General features: G+C 33.6%; 2 protein-coding genes across 6 annotated transcripts in view; both read right to left on the bottom strand.

Annotated features, from left to right (window-relative positions):
• Positions 1–876: 876 nt before the first annotated feature.
• Positions 877–16,341, bottom strand: part of LOC131666751 (alpha-tocopherol transfer protein-like) — a 49,202-nt gene continuing 33,737 nt past the window's right edge. For all 5 annotated transcript variants that reach the window (XM_058939638.1, XM_058939639.1, XM_058939635.1 and 2 more), the window contains 3 exons: positions 15,072–15,166; positions 2,165–2,479; positions 877–1,977 (listed from right to left, as the gene is read on the bottom strand). In XM_058939638.1, coding sequence (XP_058795621.1) covers positions 1,627–1,977; positions 2,165–2,479; positions 15,072–15,166 — 761 coding nt within the window. In that variant the 3' untranslated portion in view covers positions 877–1,626. The remainder of the gene's footprint in view (positions 1,978–2,164; positions 2,480–15,071; positions 15,167–16,341) is intronic.
• On the bottom strand, positions 5,962–7,022 carry LOC131666754 (uncharacterized). Its single transcript, XM_058939652.1, has 2 exons — positions 6,872–7,022; positions 5,962–6,775 (listed from the first exon to the last, which is right to left on the bottom strand). Exons 1-2 carry the CDS (start codon positions 6,895–6,897, stop codon positions 6,466–6,468), a joined length of 336 nt encoding a protein of 111 aa, XP_058795635.1. The 5' UTR covers positions 6,898–7,022; the 3' UTR covers positions 5,962–6,465.

Here is a 16,341-nt window from a genome sequence, read left to right on the forward strand (position 1 = left end):
CGCTGGCTTGGGCTACACGCCGGGAGAGAACTTTAAACGCTGACAAGCTCAACTCAATCTCGAGTAGCAGCAGCGGCAGCAGCAGCAGTGTCGCTTTCGTACAGCAGCCAACTCTTTATTATATTCACAAACTGAGAACCGCGTTTTTCCTCTTCCGTTTCATTGCCAATTTATTCTCCGTCGTAGCTCTAATCCGCGAAGCTTCATAAATTTTATTTTTTTCCTCGATTAGAATGGAGGTCGACAATTGATAAATAAATACAACAGAAAAGGAGATAAAGAGAAAAAAAGTTTCATGATCAAACGGTATGCATGTTTTTTTATATCACGCAACGAAGAAAACAGAGAAAGTAATCAATTGAAGTAAATTGAAGAGGGAAACGAAGCAATAGGAAGTATACTTAGGTGGGAGTTCGACAAGTGTCCCAATAAATGTACTCGATGCGCATAGATTCAGTTGGGTTTGCCGTCGTTCGTGCCACGTTGCAGCTGGCCCTATTTCATGCTCGTCTGACGAAACGTTTTCCGATAGTCAATTATCATTCGGGATAAATTGCTCCCCCCTCTCTCTCTTTCTCTTTCTACTCATTTTATTCGTTCGTATTTTTTTACTTTTTTTAAGGCACATTTCTTTTCTTTAACATATATGTGTCTCTGTGTATATGCAAATGATCCACCGCACGAATTTTACATGCGCTTTCATGTTTTGCTAAATGACATTTGGTATTTATGGCTTTTGCTTGTTTCAAAGCGTAATCGGATTTTCGGATTATACATTTTTGTACACTCTCTAGAGAAAAGTTGTGGCAAGATTATTTTATTTTACAAAAAGTTTGCTTTTATACCATTGAAAAAAGTAAATGATTCGCGTACATGAAAAAATTAAAAAATATTTACCATTTTTTTCACGTTTATTATTGTCTGTCTTACAAAACCACAGTACAGTTAAGCTCATTGATACAGGTTTAAGCTTTACTTGGTGAAACGAAAACGGTAATCTGTTGTCTTAAAACTGTTTATGTTTTTTGACTGCGAATAGACAAATTAAATTTTTTTAAACCTTGTAATAGTCTGCTATTTTGGACGGAATATTGCAGTGTGAAACCAATTTTAAATAATAAAAATTACGTTAATTTCGCTGTTTTTTAGACTAGAACTCATTATTTATTCTTTTAATTATAGTTGATCTATTCAATCATTGAAGGTACGAAACTATGATTTTAGCTGTTATAAAAAATACGTTTATTAAGTGTAATTATATAGATGACTTATTTTCATTAAAAAAGCTATCGTTCTCTTTATAATTTGTTCATAGAAAAAAAAATAACTTGACATGTTCCTAATCGTAGCCAGTATCGTTATAGAAGAAAACTCTCCTCTCTCTACTGAGTAAAAAAACTGTATCACACACTTGACAGATAATATAAAAATAAAAGAAGAGTCTACGCTAGAAAAGCTATTACGTTCGCGTGTACAACACCATATTTTTGACGGTAATCAACGTTGAAATTTAATCTCCCGGAAAGACTAAAAGTCAAAGTGAGCATACATAATTCCAATCAAACTTTCACTATTTCCGAGGCGGCACACGCATTTAAATGAGAAAATTATTGAGCTTATGTAACTCTAGTCATCAGCGTCATCCTTGGCGCAAAATTCATCGGGAATAATGTATCCGAGACCTTTCATTTCTTTGACCACGCGACGATCCTTGCCGAGTGCGTCGATCCACCTGTAGTAAGGCAACTCATCTCGTGTACCTCCGTACTTCTTGGGCAGATAATCAGGTGGCAAGTGCCTGTGCAAACTTTCCATATCCGAGCCGTGGAAGAAGATTTTGGAGTTCATTTTGGAGTCGATTAGTGGCTTGAACACAGCAAACATCGTGTCGAAGATCCATGATTGATTAAGTATATGAATTGCGTGGGTAGTTATTGGGAAAGCCGTCACTATCAGAGCAAATACCATACTTGCGACCTACATCAATTAAAACCAAACTTCATTATGAGTCATTCATTTCTCGTTTAATTTGTTTTCAATAAACTTGTGAAGTCATATTCGCAAGTTTTTATTAAAAAAAACTAAATCATTGATTAGTTCCTCAAGTACAGAAAATATAATTTTCAGCAGATAATCTTATTGAAAATTCTTAACAAAAACCAACCTGAGGTGTTATCGTCCATGCATGTGCCATGCTGATACCCTCGAAGTCAAAGATAACAATGCCCCCGAGGATCTGCGCCATAGGCTCGAGCAGTCCCAGCTCGAGTATAAGGACTGTGGCTTTGAATATCTCGTCGACGGAATATTTACGAGGGTCCCAATTGCCGATGCGATAGATCATTAAGCGGCGACCACAGGGTGCACGATATGCTGGCACGGTCATTACGTCGTCATCGCCGATGTGCCTCATCTCTAATGGGTTGACGTTCACGTGAATCTCTGGATGCTCATCTTTGAATGCGTAGTAACGGACGATCTGCAACGTAGGAACAATGTTAAATTTTGAATTGCTTTAAGGTAAGGTAAGAAGCGTAAAAATTTGATTTACGCATTTGTCAGTCCTATTATTGTGTTTTACAGGTTGTATTATTGAAATAGTCATGTGGAGGTTTTGAAATCAATTAACATCTAAGAAAAATTATAATTGAAAGATTTACTAAACCAATGAAAAAGATCTATGGAAATTTACTCATGCGTATCATTTTAAAACTGAAACTTTTCAAACAAAATTATCTATACAACAAAGAGAGAAAGAGAGTAAATCAAGACTCAAATCTCAATATACGCAAATCCATATAACTTTCAAAACAAGTCGCCCATATCAGAATACAATATTCGAAAATAAATATCTTAGAATCATATTTTAAAATAAACTTTCGGTCAAAGATCTCTGCAGTAATCGATTTAACACGATATATTCGCGGCACTCGGGTCGATATACGAGGATATAGGTCCTGCTCAACAAATAATCTTATTTGAATTTCCGAAAAGGTAAAAACGTTCGTGACCAAATTTTCTCTAGAATAATGAAAAATGCATCGAGCTGAAGAAGCATTTCATGGGGAAGTATCGGGCTTGTACAATGTGAATTTTTTAACAAAACAAACTCAACACTTTTCAGATGAATAATGATAAAAAAAAAAGCAAAAAAGGTTGATCCGTGCCGTGCTTCATTGAATATTGCGCGTACGAATGCTCTATATCCAAGCATTAATATCCATTTGCTCGTTCGACTATAGGGAAAAGGAAGCGATAGGTCATACATTGTTATACAACTGCCGTTACATTCGTCAATGCTGCTGCAATATTCAACGGCCATACAGGCTCTTCCCATCGAAAGAAAAGTGCAAAATAAAAGTTGACCAGCAACATACGTCGGTGGATCCGCTTAAGTATCGCCCCCGTCGTAGCCCTTAGAGACGACTTCGAAGAAACGAAAGTTACGAGGCAGGAAAAACGAGCAGTGGAATTCGGAGAGACGGTATATATAGCGTAGCGTGATAGCCGTTTGTTTGCGTTGAAAAAGGGGAAGGAGAGCCAGTGGCGAGGACTGGAGGCAATATTCGGCGGAACTAGGTCGAGCGTCTCCCACGAATAAATTATCGGATCGCCCCCTACCACCCCCTCTCTTTCAGCAACAGTTTTTCCCGGGCGACTATTTATCAGCGTGACTGCGCGTCGAAAAAGGATTTTAAATGTTTTCTTTTTTCCTTCTCCTCTTGTGTGCTCTAACTTCTTCACCTAGTGTCATGGATTTTCCGCATTTTCCTTCGAATGGAATTTTATGGATTTTATTTTATCCTTTTTTTCGACGACAGAAAGCGGAATAGCAACAAGTCGTCTTCAAGACTCAGTTCAAGTTTTTTTCTAAACGTGTGGATACATACCGTGAGATTTATTTGTATATACTTGATATCACCTTTCCTCTTACATTTTTATTGACCGTAGGGTATCTTTGATTTTCTTTGTGAAAATGTTTTCAATTTTGAAAAGTAATGCAATATTGTGTACTGCAGAACTTTGTTCGCACATACATTGCATTTTATTGGTTATTGAAAAATAGATTGTATTACGCGGAAAAAGTGCTGTGACAGAAGAGGAAATAAGTATAAAATTACAAAATTGTAATAATAGTTTGCAAATATAAATTCTGAGAGAAAGTATTGCTTTTTATCCCCTATCAATAAACATTATCAATAACAAATAAAGATTCCTTTTAAAACATGGATATTAAAACCTGTTATAAAAATAATTGTTTTATTACAAAAAGAATTGCCACGTTGATTTCAAGTGGAAAATCTTATTGTTTCAAAGGGATTTTTTGTCAATAATATATAAGTCGAATACAGAAGTATTTTAACTGAAATTTAATCCTATAAAAACTTGTTATTTTCAAAATCATTGCATCGCAAACAATTTCTTCATCATTGTACCTGTCAATAACCAAATGACAAATTAGATTGGACAGTCTACAATACGACATTCTGCCGGAGTAGAAGTAAACGTCAACTCAGTAAAGATATCTAATAAACTTACGAAGCTATCAATTAAAATGCATACGATATACACTCGGCCAGGTTTGCTGTAAAAGCTTTAATTGTCTATTCACAATGTCGTTACAGACAACATGTTGCACAGTTGGTTCTTGATGACATCAGTATGTACGTTTCTAACGACCACAGCTATCATTTGTCGACGTGCTCTGAAATTAAGCTCTATAAAATTTGTCGATATAAGACGCGCATGTAAAGAAATATTTGCAAGAGTAGTATAAGCTATGGAGATCTTGGCACAAACTTTCTTTTTTCGCAATCGATGCTTGTCTAGCGCTGAAGTCGCAATCTGATTCTACGTTAACACGTAAGCAATGAGAGTCGGTAACAAAGTCGATAATGTTCTTGTAACGACGTTACCGACGCCCCGACTGACCTAGAAGACGATAACCCCCTTGGGGGGTGATGTCATTAACGGTAATGCTCGAGTGCCGTTGGGATCTTCATGTTCTGCAGTACGAATCCAATGCTTATGCACTTCTGTAACCCATGCTACTTTACTGACTGATATTTTAAAGTTCATGATCCCGTGCTACTTTATCGGCCGATATCGGTATTTTGATGCGCCCGGTTCGTGCTACTTTATCGGTCTCGTGTCCTCGCCAGGTAATATTATTGATTCTAGCGCGGTGATGTTCCAGCTTCTTTATTGATGTCAGCCCCCAATCTCAAATCCCATGCCCCATGTCCCGAGTCGGTTCGTTGAATCAGAGTCGCTAATAAAATTTGAGGTCCTGTACTCCGTGTACTAAGTTATTGTTGTACTGACAGCTATTGAAATTGTTGATGTTTTATGTTATCAAGGTATAAGAATATGATTAAGCCATGAACATTGACGGTAATTATGTTTTGTACTTTTCACATGTAGAATATAAGAAAATGAACATTTTACATAAATTATTCGTAAGATTTAAAAGAAGGAAAATGCAAGGGGAAGAAATATAACAATATATGTGTGAATTAATGACAAGCACATAATATAAATGTATGAAAAATATTTTTTTATTGTCAAGTCAATGAACATACAGTTTAAATGAATTCTAGTAAACATCCACCAAGATATTTTAATTGTACATTTCGCTTGTTCATCTCTTTAACCAGTGTGTCATAAGTATTTTGATTTTGAATGAGGTGATGTTTGACTTTTGAAGGAAAAAAGATTTCGAATTCCGCCTCTAACTAAATGACAACTTTAGTACTAAATCTTGTCTTGACTTGCTTGATACCTGTGAGAGTGTACAAGATTGCTGGGTCTAAGTCCTTTATTCTCTTAGTTGATAGATAACTTGAAGTTTTCGCTACTGCATTGATAGCTTCTATGATAAGTAGCTGTAACAAAAATGAGAATAGATATAAAATAGTACAATCATTTGCTTTTTTACAAGTTTTAGTAGTATAACACATTTTTGTTGAGCTGATTAAGAGCAATTAGTACTTAAAAATTAGTGAAGCTACGCCATAAAATTGGAAAAAGTGAATGAATGCTCACTTCATTCGATGTTGAATGTATAGGGCTTAACCCTTTCTCTAGCCTACTATATCGTCTCCCTCCTTCTCCTTCTCCTCCTCCTCCTCCTTCCACAAATATAATTCGTCCACCATATCGATATACATCTCATAATCGCTGTTGAAAGCTAACATTAGCGAAGTAGATTTTGATATGTGATAGGTATTATCATCATCATCAGAACTGTTGTAATAGACTTCTTCCTTACTATTAGATGACAAGGGTGGAAGATACCTTGTACTTTTAATACACCGTTTGAGTGCTGTTACATTTTGAAACGCACAGTTTTCAGACCAGACAGGATGACATTAACGGTAAACGATGGGTCTTCGAAACCCTAACTATTACAGTCAAGGACAAAGAACATCTTCTAAATCAAACATGATCTAGATATTGGGATAGTCACTGAACTTTGTGACGATCTTTAACGTAGATCATGACTACATCAGTGTCTGCCGCTAAACGACCTATTTCTTGAATATCGTATGGAATGTTTCCTACATTCCAATCAATCCCATGAATGTTAGCCGTGAGCCAAGAATTCTCTCTCTTGGAATAGCTGGGAAGTTTTTCACATAGACAAGATGGTGAAAAAACCCAATGAGCTGGTTCTATGTGATCATCGTTAAGATTGACAAGCACAGGTTCTTTAATAATCGTTTGGTCATTGAACTTAAACGCTTGTATATCAACGATAACTTCTATTCCATATCTGCAACCAAAAAATATATATTGTATGTGAAATTAAATGCGTCTACAAGTTAATATTTATAGTCGTAAGTAGCAAAAAAAACAGTTTTTTTCCTACCGTGTGTATGGTTCACAACGTGCCATGATTGCTAAGCTTAAGCAAATATGATGGCAGTAAAGTCAAAATACTTTATATATACATTTTTCCCCACCACTCACTACACCTCCTACTACTTGTTGGATTAGTAACTAAAAAAATGTGTAATTATACATTGAAGTACATTTACAAATATGTCTCTTTAAAAGCTATGATGAAATAATAAAAATTCTATATACATATACATATATTTCTTAATGTATAAGATAAAGTTTCTGTGCACATGCGTAGATTAGAGTTCATTTTATTTTACTCGAAAACTATGATTTTATTACGCTCGAATGCGTAAGCAACTAAGTCCCTTTACATATGTTAGACTCTGATGTCATTTACACATATGCTATGATTTTCTCTACACGTATAGTTGATTATTTTATTTAATTTAGTTCATTATTTCATATTAATTATCTTAATCTTTGTACAATCCACAATTGAAAGCTATTAGCTAACTACGCTACAGTTATGTCTTTATGAAAGTTTATAATTGCGGTTAAATCTTTTTATGAGTAAAAAATTCTAAGTCCTCGCTATACCTTGCGATAACTAAGTACTATTACATAAATTAGTTCATTCTTCGTCACAGTGACTAAGATCTTATTAAATTTAATGCATACGCGGTTAAGTCCCTTTACGCACATAAGAATCTCTCATGCTCCGATGACTAAATATTGAGGAGTGGCTTACGCATTTAAGTTCTACTACGCGTACGGCACAATCTCTCACTACCTAACCTACGACTCATATGAATTTGTACAGTTATGAATGAAGGACTTTTACAAGTGTACCACTATTACTCTATTCTTCTATCATTCAAAAATGCATATGTCTTCGCGTTATGCAATGTGGACATTAATTGAATGTCCATGCTGTACATGATTATGAGTATCAATGCTCACATGTCTAATGCTGATTACAATCATGCTTTAAAAGTTTGAAATATTTTTAGCATAATAACTCTTAGTGAATATTTTGATTTGTACATGAAAACTGGTGTATTATTGTTTGCTGATGTTTTTGAAAATTTTTGTAATCAATGTTTATCAGCTGATGGACTTGATCCAGCACATTGTTATATAGCACCAGTATATTCACAACAGTTCAATTAGAGTAAAAACTCAAAATGACTTTCTAAAAAGCATTTTTAAGTTTATAAATAACTATATATATGGAAAAACTATGAAAAATATTCGCAAGCATGTTGATGAGAAAACTCTTAACTAAGTAGGATGGACGATATGGTGTGGAAGCAATGGGATCGAAGCTAAATTTCCATCTTAATGCTATATTTGATGAAGATCTTGTAGCCAATCAATTGACAAAAACGATTTTGTATTTGAAGAAATCCGTTTAGGTACGTTTATCAGTGTTGGACGTTTCCAAAATGATGGTGTATAGTTTTCATTACAATTATATGCAAAAAATGTCTGGTGAAAATTATAAGCTTCTCTACACTGTTACAGACAGAATTATCTATACCATAAAGTGTCAAAATTTTTATACTGGTATGAAAGCCAATATTAATAATTTCGACACATCAGACTATCCTGCAGATAATGTAGTCAATATACGATGAGTAAATAAAAAAGTCGCTGGTAAGATGAAAAGCTAGTGCTAGTCAAACATAATTACTAAGTTTATTGGTTTAAAGAGTAAAATATACTGTACTCGTGTCAATGATATTGATACAATGAAAAAAGTTAAAGGAGTAAATGTTTCTGTTGTTAAGAAAACCATTGATTTTTATCATTATTTAGACTGCTTACAGAATTGACTTATTTGTACAAGATATCAATGTACGATTAGATCTATATTATACAATGTTGAGAAGATTCATTGGAGAAAAATTGTGTTAAATTCTTATGATGACAAGAAGTAGTTGATAGCAAACAGTACTAATACACTAACTCACGGAAATTTCAAAATTGCGTGAGTAAATTTACATCATAATGAAAAAACAAAAAATTTTAATATTATGTAAACAGTTATTCATACGGTGTTAATCAGTTATCTTTAATTCTAGATTAAATCATAAGTGTGTTCTTTTCTAAGATAAAGTTTAAATTACGCCAGTACGTGTAAAATAAAAAATTAGTAAGTTTCATTTAATTTTATTTTCTTGATAATTTTGTTTACATAGTACATATAAAATAATCTTCCTTCCCTTTTTTTCTATATCTATATACAAAAAGTGGATATACCGGATGTGGGATCGATCATCCCTTCATTTTCATATAATCATTTAAGATAATTGAATCATTGACGCTCAGTTTATTCAGTACATCATTTGTATTGGAAAGATTATTTTCGACTCATTGAACTGGAGAAAAATAAAACTTATGTTCTTGGGTTAGTATAATTACTTATCTTCAATTCAATACTAAACATTGACTTTGGATATAATAAAATTAAAAGTTAGTACTGATGTTATGAAATTAAAGACATTGAATGATATTTACAAGGAAATCTTCAATCATCAGGAACAAAAATTACTATCTAGCCTAATAAATAATATATTACGTAGTGAAATTACTTGCAATAAACCGATTGACTTTCAATCAGACAAGTTAATTGGACGTTTACTAGGCTTTACTCCACGTCTCTTGGAAGCCAATAAAAGTCATGTGTCTGACATGCTTGTGGCCGTTACGGCTTACATGTTGAATGTAACATAACATCAGGAGCTTAAATTAATTAACACAAGAATCATAATATTCACAAGTTCTTTCCTGCTGTATCATCAGGCTACAAAATCATTGAAGTATCCAAACAGATTATATATCTACCTTTAACTGTCAATATTATTGATCATTTACAATTGCGTTTGGTAGATCAAGATTGAGACTTAATACATTTTCGAAGTAAAATTATCACGATTCGTTTACATATAAAAAAAAAGTTCACTATCCTAAAGTAGGTAGGCTATATAAGTACTCTATCATGTGCTCAAAAAGTCAGTCATCGATTGATAGTCAAAGGACTAACACGACGAAACATTCAGTTCCTGAAGAGTCTCAGCCTGAACGTGATCGTAAACGCCATTCAGACAAAAATAAGATAAAGAAACGTAAAAACCGTAAAAAGTTACCGTCTATATTCATCTGTCACTGTCATCGTAAAGATGGAAGAAATACTTAGCATATAAACACCGATCATCTTCGATGAGTCTACCCTCATTATGAAATTCATGCGCACCAGCCTTACACCTCACAAAACTTTAATAACAGTGATGATATAGAATATTAATCCAACATCAACATCAACATCAACAACAATGACATCAAAAAATTTACATTGTAGAAAGACTTCGATAAAACCATAGTACTGCTGTAATTGGTATGAAGTTTATAAATAATGCAATATGTTAATTGTTTGGGGACATTCGCTAAGAAATTAATGCTATTGAGATAAATAGATGTAAAAATGTTGGTATGTCGAGTACTATGAAAGGTTTATTTCATTCAACAAGAATCAAAGTAGATTTGTTGAAAATGCTGGATGACTTGATATTGAAGACTATACTAGAAATATAATAGATTAGAACAGCAACTTTGATGTATCATTACTACTCTCAACAATTTTTCATTTTGCTAAAAATGATTGAAAAATTCTCGCGAATGTAAAACATGAACTTATTTAACGTGGTCGAGAGATAATCATAAGGCAATTCTACAAAATCAGATTAGAATTTATAATGAAAATAAGTATGAGTCGCTAAAAATAGAACTTTTCGAATCGAATAGTTGATGCCTTATGTAATTATGTTAGACAGACTTAAGATACAATTATTTAATTTTATTCAAAAACGTGTATCTATTTCCATTAGTTTTTTGATCGGGGGAACTTTATGAATATCCAGAACTACCTCAAACATCTAACCATATTTGGATATTCAATACATCAATTCAATTGTAAGAACCAAGATTCGTTATATTAGGTTTTCAGACTAAACTCAAGTCTGATAAAACAAAAAATTGTATTAATTTCGAACATTGAAATATAAATTTTTTCTCAATTCTCAGCAATATTCAGCTATTAAATGGCAATTAAAATCTCGATATTAATAATAATCAATATTCAATGTTATATGATATATATGCGCAATCATAACATGTGTACTACAACAGAGATGTTCAATCCACTTTTGGATAAAAAGCAATTTTAATGCACCCTTAATAGTGATAGACTGTTCAAAGCAAAACGAGATATTGAATCAAACTGCAATTGATGTACGTCTACAGGTTACAATAAAATATAATATACCATAAGGAACAGCTGGATATTGTCTTATTTTGCACGATATTATTAAGTTCAATCCTATTAACGGTAATATTGTAAAACTTGTATGAGTATAATCATTGATATGTCATAAAAAACATTCTTTATTTGCCAACTTTAATTTCATTTTATTCATTTTAACAATGAGCATTGATGTATTCGGAGATAAGTTGGATGGATCTGAAAGTAATCGTGGTCCACCTGGTATAGATAAAAAATAAAAATAGAAGAGAATCAATACGACTTAGTAATGTGATCACTGCTTCACATTTTTATAACGCTATAAACTTAAAGGCTGTTCACGATATACTTTCAGTAGAACATACAAATGTCCATGACACTCTGTCAAAATTAAAAGCTCGTCTAGAAGAATTGGATAGATTAATTGATATTCATCGAGAAGAACTTGATATATGAAATTTATATAAGTTTACTCTGACATAAATAAGTTGAAAAAGTTGATTGTAATAAATTTAAAAAAATGTATTTGCTCTGCTGTTGAAACGAATTATAAAAAAGTCGTCTGAATATACTTTACTGTGAAATAACTATTTTCAATTACAGAAATTTAGCTTCACAAGTATTTTAAAAATATTATCAATGATCAATCTTTAATGCTTTCTCAAGCTATATAAATACAACGTATTTAGCTTATTGTAATCATTTTTCATCAGCATGTGGCAGAATAATAGCGTCATACACTCGTCTTTCTGAGACTATGGAAACCAGTATTAATAAAAAAGAAAATAAGTCATCTTAGTGAAAATCTTACACTGAAAATTATTCAAGCAACATCCAATCCTGACAAAATTCAGTAGGTTATAACAAATTTTAGACAAATTCACATATTCCAACCCTTATTTGCAAATTGTTATATTTATTTATTTATTTATTTTTGCAAATTTGACGACTTCTTAAAGAATAACTGTTGCCCTTCAAAACGTACTTCTCATTTTTTTCAATATCATTTTTTCCGATAGAGATATTAAACATATTAAAATATGATAAATTTGCTATTTTGCAAATGTCGTTTAAGCAGAGGAAAGATTCCCTGAAAGATAATCTTCGTTGAAAAATAAAATAACATCCCAAGTATCTTGATCAAAGAAGCATGCACCCTGCTAGGCAATAACCTGCGACCGTTACATTCAAAGTTCCTTGATTAAAGAACCCTGTACCAATCTAGGCAATGACCTCAGCCCGCTATATCCCAAGTACCTCAACCCTATATCCCTGTACCCTGCAATAATCCCCGACCGCTACATTCTAAATTTCTTAATCCACTAACCCTGTATCCTGCTAGGTTTACCATTATTATCTTTCAGTGAAATTTTCTTCTGCTTAAACGACATTTGTGAGAATGCAAATTCATCATACTTCAATATTTCATATCTCTGTAGGAAAAAATGATATTAAAAAATATGAAGATTACGTTTTAAAGTGCAAGAATTTCTTTTTGAAATACCGCAACTATTCTGAGCTCGGATTCAGTTTCAGCGCACTAAATTTCTTCGAAAATACCTGGCCGGATCTCTGGGTCTCAGAAGTATTGGCCTGTAATATCCTGTTCAAGTATTCAAGTATCATATCTAAATGTTTCACAATCCCTCTACCGAAGATTACATTATAATCGCACACCCGTAGGGGGTGGAGGTGAGCTCCACTCTGCGGTTATTCATTAATTGGTCATCAGACTGACCTCAACTAATGAAGCGTTCTAATTCTAGCTAACTAATGGAATACCCAGATGTCTCCCTTTCAACTAGTCCAAACTCCATACTGCATCATTATCTTAATTGAATGAATAATCGTCGAAAATCGGTGTCTACTTACGAATAAATACACTAAGCTTTCCAAAATAAACAACTTTGAAACAAAATATGTGAATTTCTCCAACAACAAAAAACTTGACAGCGCAAACGATTTCAACTGACGTAGCGTGTTGCCACGGAAACACGCAAGCTTAAGAGAAATAAAGAAGCTTGAATGTTAAAGGATGAATGGTGAAATATATAACATATACATACATATGTATATGTGTGTGTGTATAGCAGAAGCATAGCTCATACGCTCGTTGCTGCGAGGTTAATTAATTCAAGCCACGTTATCGGTCACCGTGGGTGGCACTTACGGGGTGTGGCGCGACGTGACAACGTTCGTACTTAAATTATGCACCTGAAAACTGGTACCCTTTACTAAAGAACGTATAGACTCATGCTGACTAAATTTTTATTGCTTTTAAGTGGCGATTTGTACTTTAGGTATCTATTTCAGGGAACTTGTTAAATTATAGAGCACAGCATTTTTAAAAGAAAATCATGCATTGTGTTAGCGCGAAACCGTCAAAGCTCGACGTTTCAATTAGCGGATAAACGACGCTAATACGCTACATACTGAAAGAGAGTTATAACTTTTTTTTCTATAAAGACCCCTTAAACGAAAATGCTTTCACGATGGAGTAAAAAGAGTCGCTTGAAAGCGTTGACTATGCATTTTTTCCCCTTCAAAAAAAATAACGCGAAAAAATTAATTGGACAATACACACACACACGCACATACACAGGCGCACGCGCACGCACACACACACGCGCGCGCACGCTCGCTCGAGCTAGTAATTTCATAATAGAGAACGACTTTTTATTAAACTTGCGAAGAAAAAAGTTAAGTTTGCATTTGCAATCAATTACAAAATCATTGTTTCATAACCGGAGCTTGTGTTAATATTAAATGATTGCAAATAAAGTGAAAGTAAATCTACGCGTCTCATAAATCTTGCAGTGATAATAAATATTGTAATGCAAGCTTATTTCTAATTGTATATTTTGGATTATTAAAATAATCAAATCAACGTAAAGGTTTACTAGAAATTCAGCATTGGTAATGAATGTATCGAGCCAAGCCGCAGTCAATTTTCAGCATCGATAAATAAAAGCCAGGCAACAGTGCGTGTAATTGAAGCGGCCAGACGAAGGTTTTCCAGACGGACAGACACGCATAAAAAAACTGTCGATTCGCTGGCGAGCCCATCAATTCACACAGACACTCCACGTGTCGAGAAAAAAAAAAAAAAAACTGTACGCACATCATTGAGCGATAGTGCGCGCGCACAGGTACAACTTCTCTTTCCTTTGTCCCCGACGTTTAATCAATCGCCAGCTGCGAATGATCTGTGAAGGCGCTCACCTTGACACAGAACCCGCCACTTTTCTTATACGTGCCCGCCATCGCGAACGCGACTTTGATTTATAGGGACCATTTGGGCTCGCTACTCACGCGACTCTGCTCTTTTTTCTTTCCTATTGGTATCACTTGATACCAAGGTGTACTATCTCAACTATAATTGTCTCGAAAATTCTTAATCATTTACAATTAACTTCAATTGCTTGTTTATAAGCGTACACGAATGTCGTGGGCATGCTCTATCTAAAAAAAGCCACTGACAAGAATGAAGCTTACATGAGTAATTCCATAGAAATAAACAAACATTCATTTAAATTTTACTGCTGAAATTACTGCTTTTAATGCTGAATTCGTAACTGCTGCGGGTAATAATTTATTTTCAAAAATATTTAATAACAAAAAAAAAATGAATGATCAAAACAAAGATATATTTGTACCCGCGACTTTTACCAAATTACAGCAACAAAATGACATTTCCATTTATATTTAATAAATCTTAGAACATTTCTGATTAACCATCTATAATAAACTATAATATTTCATCATTACCGATTAGATATATTGCATGTATCGAATAAGGTAAATCCGGTTCGTGAAGTAGTTAATAAACTCGTTCCATGACAGATAGAGCATGAATTTGTACCTTCATTCGTAATAAATTCAATGAAAAATAAAGCAGTAAAGGCTTTGGATGTTCGAAACTCACCAATCGATGAGCACGGTTTACATTAAAATTACGGGCTCGCAAAAATCTGAGCAGGAACTCGTCGTCCATGCGATGTGGCATGCATTCTCCTCTCTCTGCAATAAAACCAATCGACATTTTTTATTATATCATCGGCTGACTAACCATAATTTATAAGCTTTACAGTTTAAGGTCAAGGATTCAATGATTGCAAATAATGGCGATTGTTTGTATAATTCTCATTTAAAATCTGCTTATTCCAAGCGCGACTGAAAAATGTACTACTGAAGATGGTAATACAAGATGCAAGCTGCAAGAATAACAATATGTGCTTTGGTATTCTGTTTTTTGATATACACCAATTATGACTTCATTTTTATACGACAAGACGTATGTTCGCATTGGCATTATCCTAACATCACTAAAACTGTTCGAAATAGAGTATTTTCTACTTCTCGTTTCAACTGTTAGCTGAGCTAGAAAGAGGAGCTCGATCAACTTTGTTAAACGAGTTAAAGCTCACTCGTGTGTTCTCGTGGTAGCATTACGAAATAAGTGGTTTTCTAGACTATAGCAGCCGCCAACAACTCGACATGCCAACTGAACCTGACACTCGAACAAAAAAGAAAATTTCAGTGTCCTTGGCTATTGAAATTACACATTGAAATAAAAGAGTTGAGATGCAAAATAACGAGTGGATACGAATTACAACCATATTGATACTGAAAAATCTTTCTATATGTCTAGGTACCTCCTATAGAAAGTAGATACTTGTATAAGTATTACTATTTTATTTCCAATTGCAAATTAAATATCGCTCTGGGTATAAGGAAAAGATCAGTTAAAGTATAAGCAACTACAGTCTATTAACAGTTATATAAGCTTGCGGCTTTTCTAACTGAGTTGATGCTCTGTCAAAAAGTTCGTTTGTAACGAGAGAATTCATGTTACCGTGAGAGGATTTTTCTCTCAAAAGAGCTCTAAATGGAGTTTACGAGAGAATATGTTTTTGTTACAAGAGATTTTTTTTAATTATTAAAATAAAACAATTCATTTACAATTATACGAATACTTATCTTTTCAATGTGAGAAAATTGATAGAATAATGAAAAACTCTGATGACCTTCAGTAAAATTGTCTCAATATAAATTAACTACTTTCCGGATATCCTGAGAAAATTACTTTAGTTTTTACGCGTATTATTAGGAAAAATTTTTACTAAAAAAACGTAATGTAAATAAAACCGTTTTTAGTAAAAAATCCTCGAAGTATTTAATTATGTTATCATGTC

The sequence above is a fragment of the Phymastichus coffea genome, unplaced genomic scaffold (genome assembly GCF_024137745.1).
Source record: "Phymastichus coffea isolate CEN01 unplaced genomic scaffold, Cenicafe_Pcof_1.1 PCOF00060, whole genome shotgun sequence".
NCBI lineage: Eukaryota > Metazoa > Arthropoda > Insecta > Hymenoptera > Eulophidae > Phymastichus > Phymastichus coffea.